General features: G+C 41.0%; 1 protein-coding gene across 2 annotated transcripts in view; it reads right to left on the minus strand.

Annotated features, from left to right (window-relative positions):
• The window catches only part of slc8a1b (solute carrier family 8 member 1b), a 155,673-nt gene that overhangs the window by 50,458 nt on the left and 90,161 nt on the right, over nt 1-15,054 (minus strand). The window contains exon 5 of one of the 2 annotated variants that reach the window (XM_028006480.1): nt 8,617-8,726. In XM_028006480.1, coding sequence (XP_027862281.1) covers nt 8,617-8,726 — 110 coding nt within the window. Of the gene's footprint in view, nt 1-8,616; nt 8,727-9,091; nt 9,211-15,054 lie in introns of both variants that reach the window. The other variant, XM_028006479.1, reaches the window with a different exon arrangement.

Raw genomic sequence — 15,054 nt, forward strand, 5'->3', positions numbered from 1 at the left:
CGGGTTTCTCCCACACATTGCTAAATGGATTAGAAAACATCTGGTGGCATTTAACACCTCCACCGTTCATGAGTTAATGGAATATGCACGGCATGCAGAGAAACATGCAAAGACAAAGGGAGGCAGTGGTAGTGGGGGTGATGCACAAATCTTCTGGGCAGATTCCACCTCTGACCCAGAGGAAGTGTTTTCATTTCAAAGCACCCGACCCCCTCAAGGGTTTCAGGGGGGCAGAGGTGGCCCTCGGTCTAGGGGGTTGTCTCAGTTAAGAAACAGAATACCACAAACAGAGGAGGGGTGCTGGATTTGTGGGTCACTAGGTCACTGGTCAAGAGAATGTCCTAATCAGAGACAGGTGCCACACCAAAGGGGGAGGAGGAGAGGTCGCAGGGGAAATTCACGACCTTATCAGGCGTGACTAGATGAATCAACAGTTAAAAACGAAGTTCAGACTCAAGTTGTTAATGTGTATGGGGCATGGGAACTATTAAATGCATTAAAAGAAAAGCCGTATATTGTTCTGACTGTCCATGGTCAGCCTGTGACTTTTTTATGTGATTCTGGAGCATGTAAAACTTGTGTTAAAGATAGTGTAGGGCTCAAATCCTCCAACACTCCTATATTTGTAAAATCAGCAAATGGTCAAACCTCACAAGAGTGGCTGTCACACTTTATTGACATCTGCGATCCTCAGACAGGAAAAAGGCTGCACGCCCCTGTTGTAATTTCACCTAGCTGTCCAATTAATCTCTTAGGGCGTGATTTGATGGGAAAATTAGGCATTGCAGTTTTCCCTACAAAGGGGGGAATGAAAGCTGTGAGAGTTGAAAACGTTATGGCCACAGTAACTGAAAAACCAATGTATTATGCTCTGCAGCTGCCATTTCTTAAACAGATAAGTGAAAAAAGTGAACTCTTAACCAAAGCAAAAGAGTCTCTGTCTGTCCCTGTTGATGAAACACCATTAGCAGAACTAGAAGTTGTCATGAATGTGTGTTTAACAACAGATGACAGATATGCAAAAAAATTTGTAAAGCAGGAACCAATGTTGGTGACTACTCAGTATTTGTATACTGATGGAAACTCATTTGCAGCAGCTTCTGTGCTTCTGCCCACACAACAGCTATCTCTTTATTGCGTACCAGGTGTCCCACATCTGTCTTTGTTTAAAGCTGATGACACACAAAGCAGAGACACAGGTCCCCGTTTAAAAGCAGCAGAAATGGCATCTGATTTTCTGCCTTGCTCTCAAAAAATAGGCTGGATGTACAGTCCAAGTACACAGCTTTGGAGAATGTCGTACAGAGTTCTCTTTGATACAGAACCAAAAGTTACAGATTCTCCTTGACTTAATCTAGATTCTACAGTCCTACTGTCGCAGTCTGATGAGGATGATCTACAGACTTTGCCTGCATCTTTGTGGTCTACAGGGCCAACAGATGTAGGATTAATTACTATAGTGGAACCAGTCACTATTACTCCAAAATCACAGTGTAGGCCCAGAATAAAACAATACCCGTTAAAACCGGATGCACAGGAAGGAATAAAACCTGTTGTACAAGACCTTTTGGATGCTGGAATAATTAGATTATGTCCTGATTCGCCATGTAACACTCCAATTTTTCCAGTACAAAAGGCTGATGGAAAAAATTGGCGGATGATCCAAGATCTCCGTGCTGTAAATGCAGCAGTCCAAACTCGAGCCCCAAACGTTCCAGATCCACACACGTTGCTTAATTCCCTAGACCCAGAAAGCAAATTTTTCACCGTGATCGATTTAAGTAATGCTTTTTTCTCAATACCAGTACATCCTGACTCACAATACTGGTTTGCTTTCACTTTTGAAGGAAAAAAGTATACTTATACACGTTTGCCACAGGGTTTTGCTGATAGTCCAACTATTTTCACACAAGCAGTTATGACTTGTCTGGAAAGTTTTACTCCGCAAAATGGCAGTCAAATCCTGGTATATGTAGATGATCTTCTCATAGCATCTAAAAGTAAAGCAGCATGTAAAGCAGATTCTCTGCAACTTTTACATCACCTTGCATCTACTGGAAATAAAGTTAGCAAATCAAAATTACAGTGGGTTCAACAACAAGTTCGCTATTTGGGACATCAGATTTCTGAAAATGGAAAAGAAATACATGATGAGCGAAAATCTGCAATAGCGAATGCTCCAAAACCTGTAACAAAAAAACAGATGATGGCTTTTCTAGGCCTCTGTAATTATTGCAGAGCCTGGATCCCACAGTTTGCAGAAAAAACACAACTGCTACTTAATCTCATTTATGAGACTCCTATGGCCATGTCTGAGATGATAACATGGACACCGGAAGCTGAAAAACAGTTCACAGATTTGAAAACAGAGCTTATCTCATCCACAGTTCTTGCGCTACCTGATTACAGGAAGCCGTTCATTCAAACTGTTGATTGTAAAAATGGGTTTATGTGTTCAGTCCTGTTACAGTCTCATGGAGGAAAATTAAAACCTATTGCATATTATTCCAAACGGCTAGACTCAGTCGCATCTGCACTTCCTTTGTGCTTGCAAGCCGTATGCTCAGCTGCTCTAGCGGTAGAAAGTTCAGCAGAAGTGGTCTTATATCACCCACTCAGTTTGTTGGTTCCTCATGCTGTAGATGTGCTGTTGTTGCAGGCAAAAATGTCTTTTCTGTCACCTGCTCGACAGCTCTCCTACACAGCACTTTTGCTTTCTCAGCCTCATTTAACAATTCAGAGATGTACTGTTCTTAATCCTGCTACTCTTGTTCCAACTGCTACAGACGGTGTTCCACATGACTGTGTGTTTGAAACTGAAAAATTACAATTACCTCGTCCAGATTTGTCTGATGTGCCATTAAAAACTGGCAATGTATGGTTTGTGGATGGATCCTGTTCTAAAAATTACAAAGGGGAGACTCAAACAGGTTACGCAGTGGTGACCTCTGCTGGTGAAGTAGTTGAAGCCAAACAGATCAAAGCACATCATTCAGCCCAGGCTGCTGAACTAATTGCTTTGACCAGGGCTTGCGAGTTGGCTAAAGGTCAAGATGTCACTATTTATACTGATAGTCAATATGCATTTTCTACAGTTTTCTTTTTTGCTAAACAATGGGAACGCAGGGGTATGACTACTAGTACTGGCAAACCTGTTACACATGCTAAGCTCCTGTTATTGCTGCTTCAAGCTATACTCTTGCCATCTAAGTTGGCTCTTCTCAAATGTGTTGCTCACACTAAAGGGACTGATTTTGTGTCAACTGGTAATCGTTATGCAGATAACACGGCTAAGCTAGCTGCTACAGGCGCTTTTGGTGTGTCAGAAATATATCATGCGATATCACAGGAACTTCTTATTGATCTAGAAATTCTCCTGTCACACCAACAAGCTGCTCACCGTGCTGAACAATGCTCATGGTTCAGTAAGGGTGCTGTTAAGAACACAACAGGCCTTTATATGCTTAACAACAAACCTATTCTTCCTAAAAGTCTTTTTAATGCTGCAGCAATTTTGACTCATAGTTGTTGCCATGTGTCCACAGGTGGGATGGTTCACATAATTCAGCAGCATTTTTCAGCGTTTGGTTTTAATGTATATGCTAAAACTTTCTGTAGAGCATGTACAATCTGTGTAAGACATAATCCACAGGGAAATGTTCGACCAAAGAGGGGTCAATTTCCTAAGCCACAATACCCATTTGAGACTATGCATATGGATTTTATTGAACTTTCTCAAAGTGGTCCCTATAAATATTGCTTAGTGATGATTGATGCTTTTTCTAAATGGGTTGAAATTGTCCCAGCAAAACATGCGGATGCACTAACTGTAGCTAAAGCAATATGCAGAACTATCATTCCAACTCATGGCATCCCACAGAAAATCTACAGTGACAATGGTCCGCATTTTGTGAATCAAGTCATTCGGTTAATGGCAGACAGATTGCAGATAACATTAAAAAATCACTGTTCGTACCATCCCCAAAGCGCTGGGTTAATTGAAAGAGCAAATTCTACTGTTAAATCCAGACTTAAAAAATGTATGGAAGAAACTAAAAGGCCATGGCCAGAGTGTCTGGATTTAGTGAAAATGTACATGAGAATTGTGCCCACTGGGAATGGTTTAACTCCTTTTGAAATAGTACACGGCAGAGCTTTTAAGCTTCCTTTATTTAAAGACACCACATGACAGTGAAAAAACTTTAGCTGATTACATGAAAGAAATGTTACAGTCTAAAGAAGTGTCAAATGCAAATTCACTGCCAGAAGAACCTTTGTCTTCACAGGACCTCCAGGTGGTGAAACCAGGCGATTGGGTTTTCATCAAGGCCATTAAGAGACAGAACTGGGCCTGCCCACGGTGGGAGGGACCGTTTCAAGTGCTTTTGACCACTCCCACTGCAGTAAAGATCGCTGAGAGACCATCCTGGATTCACCTCAGCCACTGTAAGTTGCAGAGAGTGTTGGAGACCTAGGTGGGGGCAGTGGGGAAATCCGACTACAAAGGGGCGTGGCTTAATAGGGTTACGCGTCTCAATTGTCGGCGAAGAACTCATCACATCCCTGTTCCATAGAGTCCTAGGTAAACTCTAACATCTCTGTAACTGAGCAAAGATGGGGTCCCCATGGAGATGGGGCCTCTTTTGTGCTGTGGCTGCTGTGTGCGTGTCCTGTTTTTTCAGTCCAACCACACTGATCCATCTGGGGAGAAGATTTGTCCATACCACTGCTATGAAGATCTGGCTAGGACACCTTCCAGACCATCACCATGACAACATATGGCAGACTTATGTGGAGATGTTGGCCAAAGAACGGAACATGACCAACTGCTACGTCTGCTCGGTGATGCCAAAATCTACCAGGAAACCTACTCTGTATGTCAGTCCCATGAACAGGTCCCAAGCTGTCTGTTTTGCCTCTTGTGCTTTACGTTTCATGCCAGCGACTCCAGACAACACTTCAGATGGTGACATCCTGATGAAAAGGGTGTGCACTGGCGTGACGCCTATCTTCACCTACAGTAATGTTACTGGATACCCATCACGGATGAGAGCTGTCATGATGCCAGGGACAAAACATCCGGTCTGTATCCATTCTCCACCAGGAAACTGGACTGTTCGGGTAGGCCATGTACCTGGATGCCAGCACAACATTACTGATTTATTTCCTAGCTTCATTTGTCCACGTGATGATGGGACTCTAATTCCATGTCCCATGTGGACACCTCGAGGAAATTATCCCACTGAGGGTGGTTGGTTTCTGTGTGGAGGAAGTAATATCTATGCGTCGCTACCCATGAACTGGTCAGGTACTTGTGCTCCTGTGTTTGTCTCTGATCATACCATCATTGTATGTACTGCAGCAGTACACTCCCATCACCTGCGACGGCGGAGAAATTCAGAAATTGTTTTCCAGCCACATGATCCTATCAGGGGTTCAAATGTTCCCAAAGAACACAAACATTGGAGTACTGCTGAGAAATGGGGACTGTCAATTTTTCCATGGGTTGGAGCAGCAAAATCTATGCTGATGATTGAAACTTTGGATTACAGAATGAAGACTCTGGTAAATATTACCATGGACATTGAGAGAGGACAGAATCAACAACTTAGTGAAATGCGACTGATGGTTCTCCAAAACAGGATGGTGTTGGACATACTTACAGCTAGTCAGGGTGGTGTGTGTGTAATGATAGGAACATCTTGTTGTACTTATATTTCTGATGCTAATGAAACTCATATTGCTGAAGCCATGTCTGCCTTAAAGAATCTGCAACAAGCCATGTCACAGGATGCTGTTCCCTCACAAGGAGATTTCCTTTCTTGGCTCATATCTGGACCATGGTGGCACCTGCTGTTGAAATTAATGATGCCTCTTCTTATTATTCTTTTCTTGTTTTGTATTTTTACTGCCTGCATAATCCCATGTATAAAATCTCTGATAGCCAAAACTGTTGGACATGTTATGTATCAATATCAACTTGTTGCCTCTATCACTGAGGGGCACCCCGATGTCTAACGTTATGATGGATGCATTGAAAATGTGCCAACAAGTGATGTATTCCTGATGTCTGTGTTAGACTTCATGCATAATATGAAAAACAGGTGGGAAATGTTAGAAAAATTATCCTCCTGTTCATTTACTCATGAGTTTATTTTACAAGTTATGTTTTCATATTATTCTTTTCATATTATTCTTTTTATATTATTACTCTCATATTATTCTTCTTTTTATATGTACTTAACTTCTCTTTCTTTTGTAGTATATTATTAACTTTGTTTAGGATGTTTGCCTGGAAGCTGATAACGTTAAACATTCATGTGTTATTAGTTCCATATGTAACTGATTAGTTGTGGTCAGTCACATGCCCTTGTAAGGGCATGTCCATAGGAGGTACAAGAATGTGAAGACGGTTGGTCAATTCTCTGTGTGAAGAAGCCCAACCTCCTTTTTCTATACAATAAAGAGAAATGCAAAGAAAGAGCTAGCAGAATTGATTTCAGACAGTGTTTGACAGCGATTCGTCGCGTCTGTTCTCAATTCTCCTATTCTGCAGAAAAGAAAAGAAAAGAAAAGAAAATAAACCTAATCTCTGTCTCTGGCTGATTCTTTGCAGGTTATGACAAAATAAACCTATCAGTAATATTTACATTAAAAAGTGCTTTAAATTTGTATTGGTTTGTCAGTGAATTCATAAGTTACATCATAGATAATAGACCTTCACAAGTTTAGATGAACAAAAACATTAAAATAATGAGAAAATTAGATGCGCTTGTTTGTCAAGTAGCAAAGCATAAATCAATTATATATGCGTGTCTCTATATCTTTTTTGTAGTGAAATGAATGATGGTGTATTTTGGTGTCTTGTAGTAAATTAGTCTTTTTGGTTTCAACATGTCCACTTTTCTCATGTGTGGAGGAAAATGTGGGACCACGTGCTGCCATGGTTACGTACAAGCCAGAGAGCAGCTGGATTTCAAAGAAAGAATTTGAGAGTCCTTCAGAAAGACCCGGGAACTTTGAATCAAGTCGTCTCTAAAACGTTAATAGAAAGTCAGATTGTTTTGGAGATATAATGAAATTACAGGTGATTTAAAACTGTTGTACAGTTCTATACTTAAAAAAAACAAAACTCAGCTGTTATGGCACCACGGTAGTGTTGTAACAGTTCAATTAGTAGTACAAATCATAAAGCGAATCACATTATGGCAATGCATTATTAATTAGTCCATGACTCAGAATTAACACATGAATAATGGCACACTGCTTAATGAGTTCTCCTTGCTTACCATCTGTGTAATAGAACTGCTGCCTCACTGATGTAAACTGCATAGTTCACAGTCGATAGATGAGCTAAGTGCTGTTAGCTTGTAATTGGGCTACTTTTGATGTGCTGCTGATGCCGTTCACAGAATTTTGGTTCGACGTTTTTGGTTAAATTACATGGTACCTCCCTGTTTGAAGTTGATACAGTATGCAATTCCTAACAGTATAACTAAAAATACCACAGTTAAAGGAAAAGCCACTATTGTCACCTCAAACCGTTTTGAAATGATCCAAAATGATTTTGCTTTTGACAACCACTTTTCTCATTTTCATACATCAATTTGAGCGAAAATATAAAAAACTAGTGCCTAAATGTGGCTAAGTTTGAGTAGTTTTTTAAGTATTTATTTCTCAAAAAATTCTACTATTTGCCATTCTGCACTTTACAGAGTAACGTGTGATATTAGATAGCAAATTAGTTGGGGTGTATGCTCCGGTAGCAAACCTGCAATTAGCTGCTTAACACGTTGGCTGCTTCTAGGTTACCAACTGAGGTTTAGAAATAGGGTTAAGGGTGATGGTTCTTAATATTCAACACATGACTGCCCATCTTTGTTACTGGACATTTCTAATCCGCCAAGTTTGCCCGTCTTATAAGCGGGGGAGAAAAATACTTTTTTACACAGCTGAAGAAGATTTGTACAGTTGTGATAAAAGCATTTTAAACCTCATTATACCTTGATATTGGTAAGCCTTTCATTTAACAGTTTAACGTTTGAGTTTCAGCTTGTGTAGTTCAGTCAACAAGAAAATTCAATTCAATTCAAGTTTTTAACCCAAGTCTCAGAAAATATGACAATCACAAAAAGATGGAACCCAAGGCCTCATGAAGCCTATATGTGGCAAATTATGGCTCCATTTTCTGGCCATTATGGTATACATAGTAAAACTCTAAACTCTGGTATTGAAATCTGATGACTTGACAAATTTTGTGTCAATCAGTGCCACTTGCATTTAGGCAAAAACCTTCAGATTACGTGGTAAAGTATAAAACTATCAGTAATTTTTTTCCCCCCACATTTCTCTTGTGGAAAAGTAAGTTGTTGGGATGGGGAAGTAGGCTTACTTACAAAAACATTGGGTTTTTGGTTATTTCAATTGGAATCGAACTAAAGCTCAACTCAAAGCAAAATGTCCATTGAGACAATGACATGCTGCACAGGAAAGACATAACATAACCACAAATCATGCACTACAATTTGGGAATTGCCCCGCCGCTCCAAGCTTTGGAAACCAGGGAAGTTTAAGAGAGAGTTAAAGTGTACGATCGATGCCGATTGCCCATCACACCTGTCTGCTCCTTCCTGTTGCGTCTCCACTCGGGGGTTTCGAGCACAATGAAGAAGGAGGATTCCTTACTGTACTCCTCCCGGTCTAAGATTCTAACGGTTATGGTCTTCCTGTATGGGACAACACACGTACACACAAACACATACAGAAGGAAGGTGGTAAATTCATGCATGGAAGACAACAACAACAAAAAAAATGGCATGACAAGGTATGCAAATTAAAACACATATAAAACGATTACACAAAAACAAAACAAAGCTAGGTGGTAGATGTGGCGAGATGAGGTGACCCCGCAGTCGGCTGCATGCTCGCCCCCCCCGGACGCATCAGGAGGAGAGTAAAACGAAGAGTCAGAACATTGAAAACTACGTCTCCTCCTGTGGAGTTTCCATGTTAGCAGCATGCAGCCACTGCGGTATGGCGGACGCTCTGGAGCTGCACATGGTCGGCTTTAAGAACTGGTCAGGCGGCTCACCCTCTTCTTGACCTTTGGCGTCGTTGCTCTCCACCAGGCGAGGCTCTCCGATCTCGATGTAGAAGGCTTTGTTCTTCTCATACTCCTCGTCATCAATTATTTTCACCTTGATGGTTTTACTGAAGGGGCGGGAGGGAAGGCAGAGGGGAAAAGGAGAAGATAAAGAAGGCAGAACAGTGAGGACAGGACAAGCCAGAAACTGGAAGAAGAAGCAGGAAATAAATAATAATAATAAAAAAAAGCCACATTCCCCACAGGCTCACATCAGGAGACAGACGGATTATTTATTGCCTCTTTCATCTTTGATGCATTTAAATTAGCTCAAATCAGTACAAACCAGATGGATCTCGTGAAAGCCACTCTGTGCTCAGCAAACATCCTAATCAGGACTCCATTCAATTTTAAACTCAAAGTAGATACCAAGTCCATTTGTTAACATCAAACACATAAACGCTAAAGACCACTGGAAGTGGTGCATGAAGTATATAAACATGTTTTTTAAATTGAAGTTTGGGATTTGCAGACTCGTATGACAAGTTGACATCAATCAGACGCAACATTACAACTATTCAGCTGCAGAGTCTGTAGCACCAAACATGCAATCATAAACATTTAGTGTCACGTGTTTTTATAAAATCAACACTTCTCTCACCTACCAAGACGGATAGCGGTGCTTATTTGGTTCAAATATGATCCGCATTTGTAATCCTCCTCTGACCCACATACATTTAGTCCTAAGTAATGATGTTGGCGCAAGGCAAGTCTGGCTGCCGAAAGTCAGCTGCAGGTCCAGACATGCTGGACTTGTTCATCAATTATCAGAATAGTACGCACTGTTCCAGTTTAATTCTGAAGCTGAACCAAAATATTAGAATAATCCATGTATAGAAAGAGTCCTTCAGTAAACACAAGAGGCTGGACTCAGGTAGACTGATCTTGCAAAGTCTCCATCACTCAAGAGCAAAAAACAAGAATCCTTGAGGGGGCTAAAAATTAGCAAATCTTTCCCTGAAATCTTGTCTGATCTCAGTTTAGACTGACAGTGTTGGGGACGTCTGTAACTGCAGCAAAATGTTTTGGTTTGAGATGATAATTCAGGATTTGGTCATAGGCCAACACCTTTTTGCGCAACTTGCACACACAGTAGTCTTTTCCAGCATCGCATCACATTGTTTGCGGCACAATTGAACCCCCAGCAGGTCAAGGGAAGCAGATTCGTCATCTGTTGCGTTTGTGCATCAGATTTAAGGGCCTATCAGAATTGCATAAATACAAAGGTTCCTGCCGGAACTATTGTATGTAATTGTTCTTTTAAATATATGTTGAAATCTATGTAATATTTTTTTTAAATGCACTAAAGTACCAGCCATAATTTAAATGATCGATGAATAAAATGTAAACAAATTGAATTTACATTGCGCTTTTCCAGCCAAACTGACCGCTCAAAGCATTTTATGCTACACCGCATATTGAAATTATATTTGGTCAATATAAACTGATCAAACATATGTGAGACTGACACATGAAACACCGTGAGTACCTCTTGAAATCAGCGTTTGTCTGCACTCTGTTGGGAATGTAAGCTCAGATTTCCACTTCGAGTCATCCGGCGCACAGACATGATTATATCAAAACTTGTGATACACAGTTGTGACTTTTGTCCTGCTGTTCTCCCTCACCTATTCGATGTGATATATAACAAAAAATAACAACAAACCTGGCTGTGAAATGCAACAGCAATGTGTGAATGTGAGAAATCAAGGATATAATGCCCTGGAAGCCGTTTTTTTAAATTGAGCAACAACAGTGTGGTTGTATCTATTAAACTCCTCACAGTGAAGTGTGTGGAACTGAGGGCGTTCGTTGTTGAAGTTGGCCTCTGTCATCTTTGACGCTATATTTCGTGCTCCGTGTGTGAACGAGTGCCTGCAGACATGGCTGTTTATCTTGCATTTTCAGTCCGGAACAAAACCCTCGGTCTGATCCAAATCCACTACAGGCAATGACAAAAAGGCAGCAGAGAGAAAACTCGTAATCCGGCCCACGGGGTAGGAAATGGGAACACACACACCCTGTGTGAGCGTCATCTCCGATCACAGATCTGGAGCCCGTGTTGAACGCTCCGTGAAAAAAACGCTGCATGAGCGCCATTGCATTTGAACCCAGGCTCGCCAAGCGGCTCGGATACATGCGACCTCTTCAAGCAGAAAGGGACACACACTAACGCAGCCGTCTCTAACGACGAGACGATGATGCCGACGTCATCGATTATGAGAGTTTATTCAAAAATAGCTCGACTCCACTTGTTTTTCTGACAGAACACAGAGGTGTTCATTCATCCAATTTTATGCATCACATGTCAAATCAACTGCGTCACTGTAACGCTGTAAACAAAAATAACAAAACAACAAAAAATATATATATATTCTAATGCCACAGGCAAATACAAAGAGAGGCAACAGAGTTTAGCTTATTGCATTAGAGGGATAACTGCGCCTAGCTTTGTCTCTCAGCAGCAGATGGAGAACAGATTTACCCTTCTGCTGCAGAGAATCCCACGACCACCAGGCCGACCCTGAAGAAATGATGGAGTCGACTTCTCCTTTTCCACAAGGTGGAGCCTTTGAGAACTTTACTCTCACTGCTGAATAAATGGAAATACTCAGGATGTCATGACTGAGAAACCTCACAGCTATCTCTGTCAGTAGTAAAACATAACCACTGGTATGGCTTTTACGTCATACATATATTTGTAAGATCACAATCTTGAATTCAAACAAATAAAACATCAAGTACATCATGATAGAAGCAACAAAATGTCTTTATAGAAGTGATTGTTGCCTTTATTTTAGCAGGACGGATCTGAACAGGAAGAAGACCAAAGATAGCACCTCCCTCGATAAAGCCGACCAGAGAGGGACTCGAAGGATCGGCAGTCAACATGAGAAAACAGCTCTGAGTTGGGTTTGCCTAGTAAAGAAAACCATTTAAAACAAACTGGCGATGTAGTAAATGTTTTGTGTGATTAAGCTAATGTTTCAGAGCCTGTGTTTTGCTTCCAAAAATAAATCCTAAACCACTCACTGAGGAGACAGGGTAAAACACCTGAGTTGATGCCCAGATTTCTAAAAAAATGCCCCAGAAAACTATACACACCTATTAGCAGGCTACTACAAAAAAACAGAACAAAAAAACACACACACACTTTTCAACTTTTCTTTTGTAAAGTACTGCACTACTTTGAGTTGTCCACCACAAAAACATAACAATAAAGTTTGTGGTAACATGAAAATGTGTAAAAACGTCAAACAGCACAAATCTTCTTGCAAGACACTGTGTTCAAACTCGCAACTGCAAATATTTCCCAAAATCTTTTGTCCTTTTTAGCTTGTTTTAAAATGCCAGTTCACAGACGGCCACCAAACACGAGATGAGAAAAATGCACAAGTATATGGACTTCAGCGCTGCAGTCGAGACGTACATAATTATCATCAGCTGGCTTTATTTTTATCCTATTTGAAAAAAAACAAAAAAACAGCCGCAGAAAGAGATCGTTTCCAGAGCAGAAATGTGCATCTGAGTCTTTCTACTGCCGGTGAATCTGTTTACGAACATTCACGTTGCATTTAGTCTGCACAGCTTTGACTTTGGTGTCACGTGTGACGAATAAAAAACATTTTCATCGACAGAAAAGCACAGTCCGAGACTGTGCTTTAATCTGCCGACGATCCTTAAAGTAGATGTGTTGACTTTTGTGCGTTCTGTTCAAAATAAATTCATTAAATGTGCTGAAATATGAGCTAATGGACCAACTGAATGTAAAATGCACAAGTTTTTAACACTTTTTTCTTTAAATATTTGCTACCTGAGTGAGCTCACTTAGTCGTCAAAAGCCTCAACCACACCTGCAACCTCAAAGTCAGATTTGTCCCCACAGGGATGTCAACACAGCGGCGCTCGCAGGCAGAGGTGGTATCGCACTCGCATGGCAGCATTCGCACATTTTTAACACTAGCTAGCCTTCAAGCCCCCCACATGAGCACACTAAAGGAATTTTGGCTGCAGGAATCCAAATATGCACACAGCCACACACAAGTTACTCTAGGGATCGCGATGTGTGTATATCCGTCTTTCCGCAGAGATGCCCTCCATCTGACTTTGCTAAAAAGCAGGAAGAAAAAAACAAAACAAAAAAACAATCTGAGCAGCTGTGACAGATCTCCACTCCAGTGCTTCTCCCATTGCAAGCATCTCCTCTCATTTGCTCTCCCTCCACTTCGTCTGCCGTTCCCGTCGCTGAGCCTTCGTACGTAAAAAGTTTGGACAGTGTTTGGAAAGCACTTCTCCAACGCTTAAAACAGACAAAGCGTCCAGAAAACCATCCAGATAAACATTACGATTTTTGAAAGACGCAGCCAGAAGACTGCGCTCCACACACGCACACACACAGTCGTGTACACTACAAATGCCAACTCTGTCAGCAGGAGATGAGATTGGACAAAAATACAATTTCCCTGCATCTGTTGTTTTTCTTCAGCCCTTGATTCGCGCCATCAACTTTTGTGTCCACATACTTTTCCAAGCTCGCCTTATAAGAAACTAAAGGATTCTCCGATTGCTGTTGTTGCAATACGGATAACAAGTGCCATTTGTTTCTGTTGCAAGACAAACAGAGTGTACGTTTTGTTACAGATTTAAAATACAAGACTAGTTTCTGCTGACACAGATGCTATAGTTTCAGAATTCTCTTTACAGCTGAGGGTACGCAAATGTGACAATTTTCAGATGCAGAATAATTTGTGTGTATCATTTTCCGTTTACCACAGAAAAATATTCAGTTTCCTTTAGAAATGACAAACTGAACGTTGAGAAAATGCTAATCGGAAATTGCCTGCGCTGTAAGCAACCGTCCTCCACTGCGAAGAGAGAAGAGCCGAGCCAAATGAAGCGGCCGTTCATGTCAACTCAGGATTTGGAAGCTTAGCCAACACAAATTGAACGGCTTCGTTCACTTCCTCTGCTGCTGTTGCTCAACCTGCAGACTGACTACGATTCTAAAACAGCGCAGAAAATCGACGTCATCGTTCGCAACGACTCCTCCTGCTCACTGATTGGTCCAACAGAAAGTCTACCAGAGAAATCAAAGTCAATGGAAGAAAGCCCAGAGTGAGCTGTGAAATTGTGTAGGAAAGCAAAGTCTATGTTTTCCCCCAAAGCGGATGTGTTTTACTTTGCCTCCATTTCTCACTTCCTGCTTCTCTCATGGCATTCCTGTCAAATTGCTGCATGCCCTTATTTTTCTTCACAGTACAAATATACATTTATCATTTTATTGTTTTTCAGCCTGCTCTATGAGTTTATAGTTTCGTTTTTTTTGAAAATAAATAAATCTGACTAGCTCCTTAGTAAGAGATTTGGGAACCGAGTCACAGTTACGACTTATTTTGTTTTCTTTGCGCTCCATGAGCCCCTCCTTTTCCAGCAGCTCTACAGATACGTGTTTTTACAGATCAATGCATTTCATGTGCTTTCAATCAAAACGCTAAATGTTAAATCATTTTTAGAAATGGCAAAGATGTACTTTTTACAGTCTCAGGTTATATTTAAGTCCCAATCTTATGGGGACTACAACCCACTAAATCTAATGAGACTTAAGTGCTTAATTTTTAAATTAAAATACAATCTGAATCACTTTGTACAACAGATAGTGCTCCAAAGAGTTTTCCTCCTGCGATGGTCCATATTTAATTCTAATAGAAAACTGTCTCTGGCATTAAACACAGATGGACAGACAGGAAGTCATGAAGCACAGCAGGCAGGGTGTGGGTAACTCCCCTCCGTTAGGCGACCAGCCTTGACGTATTTGGATCGGAAAATTGGACTTTGGGAATCACCGCTTTATTTTTATGTTAAGAAAAATGCTGCTTGTGTGCGCGTGTGTGTGTGTGTGTGCTCTGATGGAC

Source organism: Xiphophorus couchianus, chromosome 22 (assembly GCF_001444195.1).
Source record: "Xiphophorus couchianus chromosome 22, X_couchianus-1.0, whole genome shotgun sequence".
NCBI lineage: Eukaryota > Metazoa > Chordata > Actinopteri > Cyprinodontiformes > Poeciliidae > Xiphophorus > Xiphophorus couchianus.